Source organism: Oryza sativa, chromosome 9 (assembly GCF_034140825.1).
Source record: "Oryza sativa Japonica Group chromosome 9, ASM3414082v1".
Classification (NCBI taxonomy): Eukaryota; Viridiplantae; Streptophyta; class Magnoliopsida; order Poales; family Poaceae; genus Oryza; species Oryza sativa.
In genome coordinates, this window is record NC_089043.1 from 25,929,590 (window position 1) to 25,939,525 (window position 9,936).

Genomic DNA, 9,936 nt, shown 5'->3' on the forward strand with positions numbered 1-9,936 from the left:
GACCGGGAAATGATTCGCTGACCCAAGCGGATCGGAAGAAATGTACTACTGCAGTATATGTATAGTTTATAGTACATTGTAAACTGTAACCCACCCTGGTTTTGATACCCATTCTGATTGCATCCTGCTTTAAGAGAAAGACAGTTTGCAAAATCTTTTAAAATATTAACAACTTTGTGGTCACCATATCCTGTTGGAAAGAACAGATCATGTGGCAGAAAGAAGAGGCAGAACAAAGTGCAGAACTGTTTCTTCTTCTTTTTTTTTTTTTGCAAAATTAAGAGCAAGAACAAGCATGCTCATACTAAAACGTGGTACCTAAAAAAAACTCTGAATATTTTTTTTCTCGAATGAAACCCCATGCCTGAACTGTGGGCATAATAAAATTCAGAGAGAAGATGGGCTATGAAAGTTTTCAAACACAGCTAGTAGCTCCCAGTAGCAGAAGCAGATCTTGCTGACTGGGTTCACATGGCCACCACTAATCACACATCATTACCACCACAATAACCATCATTATCTAGGGGTTTGTAGGGGTTATTTGTTAATGACCCAATTGGGGGTGGTGTGCTGAGCGCTGACCAATCCTCCTTATCCACCCGCCAAAAAAGAAAGGGCAATCCGCTGATGAGAGCAGGTACAATAGCAGGCTATAAATCAGCTATAAACATATTTTAAAAATATAAAGGAATAGAGAAGAGTAGCGGGCTATAAATTTATAGCCAGCTGCAGCACGGACTTTAAGATATAATATGTGTATAATAGGTGGGACTAGATATTAATAGTATAGTAAGCAACTATTGTATGAATTAGCTATTACATTAGATATAGATAATTAGGAGCTAATAGTAGGCAATACTATTGACTTGCTCTGAGGGAGAGAGGAGGAGGACGACGCGCGCGGCTACCAACTGCCGCACCGCCCCCGCGGCGGCATATTCCCTCGTCTCCTCCGCTTTCTTTATCGCCCCCCGAGTCGCCGTCCGCTCCGTCGGCTCGTCGCGCGCGGCCTCGACCTCGATCGCCTTTTCTTCTTCTCTTCCTGCTCCTCTGTGTGTGTGTCTCTCTCTCCTGTGGCTACAGCTGAGCTGAGCTGTGCAAGTGCAGATCCTGTTTAGCTTAGCACACAGCTTCAGCTGATTGATGAGTAGTGGGGGGCAGAGTAGTGCGGGACTGCGTCGTCCTAGTCTGATCGTCTTGTCTCTCCATATTTGTATTGAAAAAATATTTTATATAAATATGAAATATGCGATTATTGGTTGCATATTTATTGGCCGAGGTCGAAGATACGAACCATTTCAGTTTGTCTGAAATAATACGTGATCTTGTTCTACGCCTTGTTTCCTTTTCTTTTATAGTTTGTTACGTTTTGCAGTAATTTTACAGTCATTAAGAAAGTATCTTAAGATATTTAAATTTTACATAAAATTTTTAGTATCTTACGATACTTAATTAATAACTAGAGCTACCAAATTTTACACCAAAAAATACGATACCTCATACTTTCTCAAGGTTAATAAAATTTACCTTAACGTTTAATGTATTCAGGTGGGGAGTCTCCCTCGTTGAAAACTAGAAAAAGGAAAATTTGTGATTAACTGAGATTTGATAATTATTTGAAAGTTAGTTTTTTCTTTCATAATCTTGGTAAGATATGTGATCAAGATGTTCCACGAGAAAATGCCGCGGAAAATCGAACTCATGGCAAGTCAATGACCAAATATTATCATGAGATATATTATTTATGTTGTTATTCATATCTGGTGCTTTCGGTGTGACATTTTGTGTCTATGTGGTGTGGTAGTTTCTGATTTGCTGAATACCCATTTTTTAGCATAAAACATACAGTATTCAAAACAAAGATCACGTTGTCAGGATCGCCGCCTCCAGAAGTCCAGATGAATAAAGCCCATTCCAGCTTCTCTTCCTTGTTGAACTAGAGATCCAGCGAAGAACAGGACTGAACAATATACAATCCTATCTTACAGTGTAGCGAAGCACATGGCACACTGAACCTGAACAGCCTGACTATAACCAAAGAGCCAAATCCAAATCCGAATTGGCCATCCTCCCCGTTTTGTTGCGGCCCGGAAATCCCCAAAATTCAACCAAACTTTGACGTCACTCCTCACTCCTTTCAAAAAACTACAATATTTAAATCGCTCGACTTGATTTTAAAACAAAATTTAAATTCCCTGGAGATTTTCTCTTTAAAAAGGAGAGAAAATTCAGGCGAGGTGGCTGCTATAAAAACACATGAGCAACCAGTCTATCTCTCTCTCTCCTCCACCACAGCCGCTGCTTGCTTTTCCGATTTATTTTTTTTTCTTCTCCTGAGAAAAAAAAATATCGCGCACGATAATATTTTCTCGCCCTCTTCGCCCGCTTGCCTTTCCTAATTCTGCGAGATCGAAGACCTAGAGGGCGGCGCTAATGGCGGTGGAGGAGGCGGCGGAGAGCTGCGGAAGCCACGCGGCGGCGTCGGCCGCTGGTCGTCGTGGTGGTGGAGGCGGCGGCGGTGGAGGGGCCACGTCGTCGTCTTCGTCTGCGTCGGCCGGGGCGGCGGCGGCGGCGGCGGCGCGGAAGCAGCAGCAGCAGCAGCGCCACAAGCTGGAGGTGTACACTGAGGTGCTCCGCCGACTCCACGACAGCGGCGTCCCCGAGGCCCGGCGCGAGGGCTTCGACGACGAGCTCTGGAACCACTTCAACCGCCTTCCCGCACGGTGCGTGCGCGAGCGACCCCCCCTGCTGCGGCGGCGCGAATCGAGCGCGGCAGTGTTGGTGTTGTTGTTGATGATGATGCTGCGGTTGCTGCTGCGGCGGCCTGAACTGATTTGGGGGGTTGGTTTTTGGTTGGTGTTGCAGTTACGCCATGGATGTGAACGTGGAGAGGGCGGAGGACGTGCTGACGCATAAGCGGCTCTTGGAGCAGGCGAAGGATCCGGCGCAGCGGCCGGCTTTCGCCGTGCGGGCCGTGCAGGTGGGGTGTTCCTACGACTTCGTCACCATCTCATAGTTTTTTGGGAGGCAATTCTCAACTCCACCGATGCAATTACTGTAGGCAATCCAGAACGCGAATTTCGCAGTATCATATAGTTTGACTTAAGGTCACGAAATTATATGGTTTGACTGCTTGCTGATAATTGCTTGGTTGGGGGCCAGTTTTCCCATTGGACATTTCCTCTTTTTCAAATTGTTTTCACTCTCTGATTAAGTCATCAGCACGAAGGTTGCACTGCGTGAGTCAATTGGGATTTTATCTGGTTGTAATTTGGTTTTTAAGTCAGAAAGTTGAAAAGTTTCTTCTGATTAGCTTTTAAGCTGCAGTTAGTTTCCATCAAATATTGGATCATAGACATGCAGTACCTTTTGATATCGGATATGCAGTTGATCCAACAATACATCGTTTTTTTTATTACCTGGTTCCATTTGTTTTTATAAAAACGAAATCCTTTCATTATGTTCAGATTCATTAATACCACTGGCAAATATCAGTGTTCCAGGCCAAAATGCATCTAAAGCACCAATTCTTACAAACCAACCAGACTTTTGCAACATGTGACCAAATGAACACTCCACTCTGGAAGATCACTGAAGGCAGTGCAAGTGTTTTCATTGTCTCACTTTGTTTCAGTTCTTTTCCTTACCAACATAGGAAAATCACCTTATGGTTTTGCCTCGACATGCTGTGTAGCGTGTACTTGACAAATTTCATGTTTGAGTTCTGGATGTTCCAAACTTTCAATAGAAAATATTGTATGTAGGCTCAGTGTTTCGTTGACTAAAGAAAAGTTTCAACATTATATGAACCCTGCCCTTTTTCTAATTTTAATTTATAGTCAGATATCTCTATTCTTGTGGGTGGTGATGTGCATTTTGGTGTTAAAGTAATATGAACATTTACATCTACACTTTCTGTGGCTAGTCCCGTGAACATTGATTGACTTGTTCAAGGCTAGCATCTATGCTTTCATTAGTTGACAGTGTCAATGCTGTTCTTTTGTTTTCTAAGTGATGACGTGTTACTTTTTATATATTAGATATTCGTTTTCTTAGGACTCTTAAACTAATATTAGCAATCTGTAGAGGCCTACTATTTTTTTTACCATTATCCTTATTGGAAGACCTTGATTCATTAGGTGTCTCCAATTCTTGATGGGAATCAGACTGATGCTGATTCAAACACTGCAGGGGAGGAGGTTGCTTCAAGGCTGTTGAACAGACAACAGAGGTACCTGTGCCTTTTCATCGTTTGCTTAATATTTCTTTGGTTTTGCATATGACTAATATTGTACTTTAACATGTTTTAATATCTAAGTTTCATATTCACCATTCACCCTCCTCCTGCCTTTAACATGTTTTAATATGTAATTTTATATTCAGCATTCACCCTCCTCCTGCCTTTGGTTCATCTACAAATCTTGAGGCCCTTGCTCTTGAGGCTAGCAAGTCCCAAGGACAAGACCATGATAGCACCTCAGATAATGTCAATTACAGGTTAGTCGCTGCTGCTGGTACCTTTGTGACTCTATTTAATCTTAGTAATACCACATATTCAAGTTAAATAATTATATTTTGGGAGTAAACATTGGTATTGGGAATCTTAATTGTTGCATTTCTCTTATGGAAGTGCTTATTTCCCTGCAGCATACAATAATTTCCTTGTATTTTGTGGCCTTACAGACCCATGCATGAAATCACCTTCTCCACCATTGACAAACCAAAGCTTCTTAGCGAGGTAAACCTATGCATGCTTGAAGATTCCATCAGGAACAGTTTATATGTTCAAGATCTTTATTGATACATTTCATGGTCTATATCTTGATTAAATGTTAATAGCTAAAATTCAATTTGTACTTTTTAACTGATACCATGTTCTCTGATACATCCAGCTCACATCGCTGCTTGGCGAACTTGGTCTAAACATTCAAGAAGCACATGCGTTTTCAACAAATGATGGCTACTCACTCGATGTCTTTGTTGTTGTTGGTTGGCATGATGAGGTATTTGAACATTTTACTGGAACTATGCTGGCTACGCATTTGATGATGATGTCCTTGCATCGCTGTGCACTTGTTACCTGCAGCAGTAGAAAAAAGAACCACACTTTTCTATGATTTTAATTGGTGGACATTTTCCATCACCAGATTTTTACATGTCATACAAATGACGTGGGCATTTGACTATCAGAGAATATGGAAACCATAACATGCTTCATATAATTTTTCTTTCTTCTCTGTACAAATCTATCTGATATCTAACTAGGCATGTGGAACTACATTAGTTTGCACAATTGAGTAGCATATGTACTTGAACGGAAACATGTAATCAGAATGCACTTTATGGTCTGATATTGATGAAGATGCGTTTTGTGCTTTCATGAGAGCCTGGTGAGGTCTAGCATGTTTGATGTGATGATAATTATTCCCTCCGTTCTATAATATTCCAAAATCCCTTATATTATGGATGGAGCGAGTACATGATAATTTATAGCGTAGCATTTTAAGGTTATCAGTCCAATGGTTGGTGAGTTAAACTTTTCTGATGGAATTAGTGTGTGCATTTTGCACATATGCTCAACATTCTGTAACTAATACTGTGGATCATGCTGCTATATTCAAGGAGGTGATGTTGGTATTCCCTAACTTCCCAACAGTTTTGTAATCAAACAATTTGTCAAAAGATGAGCCAGCAAATACCTCTGATTTCCATAATTGTTCTAAATATTTTCTCTACTGTTTAACGTTTGCTTATCTGTTTATTTTTATAGGAAACTGAGGATTTAATAGAATCAGTACGGAAAGAAATTGGCAAGATTGATGAGGTGAACCACTGAGTTTCTACTTAATTGTGGTTCCGCTCTTAGTTATCACATGCTTATTTTCTGCTTGGTGTTGAATTGACAGACGCAGGGATGGTCTACAACTCATTCATGGTCTTCTCCAGTTGAAAATATGCAGATTGGGGAGAATTCAGCAGCTGACCATGTTGAAATACCTAGGGATGGTGCCAGTGAATGGGAGATTGATGTAAAGCTACTCAAGTTTGGGAATAAAGTAGCATCCGGATCATATGGTGATCTGTGAGTGCTTGTTGATTACTATCATTAAAGAAAAAGTCCAATTTATGCTTTGATGAGTCACTTAACCAATCTGTTTTTCTTCCAGTTATCGGGGTACATATTGCAGCCAAGATGTTGCTATCAAAGTGCTCAAACCTGAGAGGATAAATGCGGACATGCAGCGTGAATTTGCCCAGGAAGTATATATTATGAGGTATGCTACAAGATCTGCTCTGTTTGTCATTTATTTGTTCTGTAATATATTTATTTTATCCCATTAAGTGTTGTTTCTTCTTTTCTACCATGAATGATATCGTATAAAAAAAAGCCATGGTTGCGCTGAATGACTTCATAGCTGAAATGCATTCGTTCAATCGCTATTTGCTGCCAGTGTCTTATTATATCAATCTTTTGTTTGCTTATGGATTGTTCATATTATTACTCCCTCCATCCACAAAAGTTACACCTATTTCACATTTGAGTTTTTCCAACTAAGTTGTTCCTATTTGTAGTCTTTATGCATTCAAGACTTAAATGAAGAGATAAATTAAATATTTTATTAGAACCCAAGGAGTCATCTAAATACTCATTGGTTGCATGCTTGCATTCACTCCTTGATTTTGTAACATCCAAAGTGATTTAATTTCTCTTTGGTCTTGGTGTCAAAAGTAATATGTGTAACTTTTGTGAATGGAGGGAGTATTACCTATAACTATTTGTAACTGCATCACCCTTATGAAGCTGTCTTCCATTAGTTCTGCTATGTTCTTATCTGTTCAGATTTTAAGTTTATGGGGATATATTTTGGATTTTAGGAAGGTTCGCCACAAGAATGTTGTACAATTTATTGGTGCATGCACTAAACCCCCCAATCTATGTATAGTCACAGGTATGAAACCGGAAAACTCTAGCACTGCGAGTTTTTGTTTGTTTATTTTGAGTGTTGTAATAACAAAATAACCTGGTATTCTTCTCTTCTCCAGAATATATGTCAGGTGGGAGTGTTTATGATTACCTGCATAAACATAAAGGTGTATTCAAGCTCCCTGCTTTACTTGGAGTTGTGATGGATGTTTCAAAAGGCATGAGCTACTTGCACCAAAACAATATTATTCATCGAGATTTGAAAACTGCTAATCTCCTTATGGATGAAAATGGGGTAAGTAATGTAGGGAAATTACTCCATAATACAAATGCTTCGTGTCCCTTATTTTATTTTTACTTTAGTGAATTTGTTGCCTATCAAATTCACTTCAACTGGTACTTCTCCAGCTACCTCGTTTGAAAATCTTGCGTCAAGCATTGGTATCCGACTTCTTGTTCTTCCTTAAAAAAAAGGAAAATGATGGAACAATGTTTTCAAGCAATATTCACATGAAAATTGAAGAGAAAAGTAGCCACGGTAAAGTAGTCACCTGTAATTCAGATTTCAGATTCTGTTAACTGGAATTTGGTTTTAACTACCCGAACTTTGCCATCACTGTTAAAAATCAACTCACGGTTTACAGGGGAATCATATCCTTGTGGTAACTTGGAAGTCCTTTATGATGAATTGTAGCGTTAATACAAACTTTTTTTTGGCTTTGAATGTGTGATTTATATAACAAAATCGGATAGGTTTATCTGAAACACTGGTTTTTTTCATCCTGCAGACAGTTAAGGTTGCTGATTTTGGTGTTGCACGTGTTAAAGCTCAATCTGGAGTAATGACTGCTGAAACAGGGACATATCGTTGGATGGCTCCAGAGGTGATTTACCCATTGACATAGTTTTAGTACTAACTGTCCTAGCATTATACTCTACAAACTACTGTTTATTATATTGTTTAGGTGGAACTTGGTTATTAATGTTATGCCCCAAAATATTTGTTTTCTGTTTTCTTTAGTGCTGTAAAATTTAAAATATACCTTCCAAATTGGATCATAAGTTTGCAATTGCTGTAAACCAGCTTCAGTTTACTATTCTGTTGTCAGATCGTATATCACATTATCATCGCACAAAATTTTACCTGTTGTAGGTTATAGAACACAAGCCCTATGATCACAAGGCCGATGTTTTTAGTTTTGGAATTTTGATGTGGGAGCTGCTCACAGGGAAGGTACTTTTGTTTGTCACTTGCTAATCCATTCATTCGTAACTCTGAATCAATTGTTTTGAGACTTGTTTATAATTGGTATAACAACCTATTGTGTGCAGATTCCTTATGAGTACCTGACACCATTACAAGCAGCTGTAGGTGTGGTTCAGAAGGTGAACATTGTTTTTCTTTCTACATGCTGTCGTCTTCTTTTATTTTGTTTAGAACTGGAACTTATCCTTCCAACCAAATAATTGCATGAGACTGATAATGGGTACACAAATATAAGGGATTTTGCCATGCACATATATTTTGGCCTAATGCACATGGATAACATGGATTGGTTTGAGTTATTTTTAGTCCAAGAAATCATGTAGTAGATGTTTGAGATATAAATAATTTAACAAACACAGCTTCAGAAAATTATGGAAAATGCACTAGTGAAAATTGCAAAATATCATTGGGGCTCTCTTTCTTCAGGGTTTTTGTTTACCTCTTTGACAGATAAAAGACATTCTAATATAGTGAAATACTAATATGAATATGCTCTTGGTTATGAAACCCTTTGTGAAAGTTCTTAACTAAGAATATTAATTATATATCCGTCTACAGCACGGAAACCCACTTCTAATATGGTAACCCTCATTTGCAGGGATTACGGCCTACAATACCAAAAAATGCTCATGCAAAACTTTCTGAGCTTCTTCAGAAATGTTGGCAACAGGAGCCTGCTGAAAGACCAGATTTCTCTGAAATATTAGAAACTCTTCAGAGAATAGCAGAGGAGGTTTGTGATTGAACTTAATGCATACTAACTTAAATGGTTGAAGGTTTATGTTCTTGTGAACCAATGTTGCAGGTTGGTGATGAGCATGATGGAAAGCACAAGGAGAAAATACTGGGCGGACTATTTTCAGCTTTGAGGGGGCGTGGGCACTAAATGGTGTGGGAATACATGTTTTCATTCCATATGGAAGGGCCTGAGAAAAAGATCAGCGTCAGTTCCTTGGCAGGTGCAGCGCCACATTGAGATTAGACTGCTGCAGTCGACTTAATGAGCAATTTTCAGATGCAAGTCCATCAAGGTGTTAACTGTTGTCATACTATTTTTTTGGTGTACAACTTCCGGGTTCCATTACAGCTGTAACATAGGAAGAGTTGTTGTGAAGTGTACATTATTGACCTGATTCTTCTACTGACGAGTTGTAACTTGTAGTTGAATAAGAAGCCAGATTTAGGGCGTGCATTATTCTCCCAGATCCTGTGGTTTAGCTATGCTTATCTATCTACTACCTACTGCTTACTTTTTGTCCTGAATTCTTTTTCGACAATATAATGTTCTGTGCCGTCCTGTTTCTTATGTCTATGTCAGGTTCTAAATAATTTTGTGTTCAAGAAGGATGTCTCAACACAATGATGCCCACATGCTCTGTCAATCATGGTGTGTAGGAGTGCGAACAAAAAATGCAGATAGCCTGCAAGTTGTGATCTGAAACAAGGCACTGCATGCTCAGCTTTGCTCGTGACAATGGTCGAGCAAAAGTTTCATGCCCTCTGGTGCCAAGATTTTTCCTCGCATTGCCGTGACGACAAAAGATTATTAGTGCGTTCTCTACTGACATGGCAACGTGGATCATTCCTACTGCCGTTCAGTGGCCCTCTGAGCTTATACGGGGTTGTACTGGTAGCAGCTTCTGATACTAAACTTGCATCGTTAGCATTGCTTTTTTGCTCTCGTAACTGTCTCTGCTTCCCCTTTGATGAGCAGAGCAAGGAATGAATAAAGTGGCAGTTCAGC

The 9,936-nt window shown here is 39.5% G+C and overlaps 1 protein-coding gene across 2 annotated transcripts; it reads left to right on the top strand.

The window, feature by feature from the left end:
- The first annotated feature begins 2,397 nt into the window (after nucleotides 1–2,397).
- On the top strand, nucleotides 2,398–9,395 carry LOC4347749 (serine/threonine-protein kinase STY46). 2 transcript variants are annotated; one of them, XR_010735101.1, is made up of 17 exons: nucleotides 2,398–2,723; nucleotides 2,866–2,980; nucleotides 4,140–4,231; nucleotides 4,384–4,497; nucleotides 4,684–4,738; nucleotides 4,893–5,003; nucleotides 5,771–5,824; nucleotides 5,907–6,082; nucleotides 6,168–6,275; nucleotides 6,877–6,950; nucleotides 7,045–7,220; nucleotides 7,334–7,463; nucleotides 7,714–7,809; nucleotides 8,079–8,159; nucleotides 8,258–8,311; nucleotides 8,791–8,925; nucleotides 8,998–9,395. XR_010735101.1 is itself a non-coding variant. In XM_015756133.3 (16 exons), the coding sequence occupies exons 1-16, from the start codon at nucleotides 2,434–2,436 to the stop codon at nucleotides 9,076–9,078; spliced, it is 1,812 nt and encodes a 603-aa protein (XP_015611619.1). In that variant the 5' UTR covers nucleotides 2,398–2,433; the 3' UTR covers nucleotides 9,079–9,395. The 2 variants fall into 2 exon arrangements, 1 of the variants encoding a protein (XP_015611619.1); XM_015756133.3 differs by lacking the exon at nucleotides 7,334–7,463.
- Nucleotides 9,396–9,936: the final 541 nt, after the last annotated feature.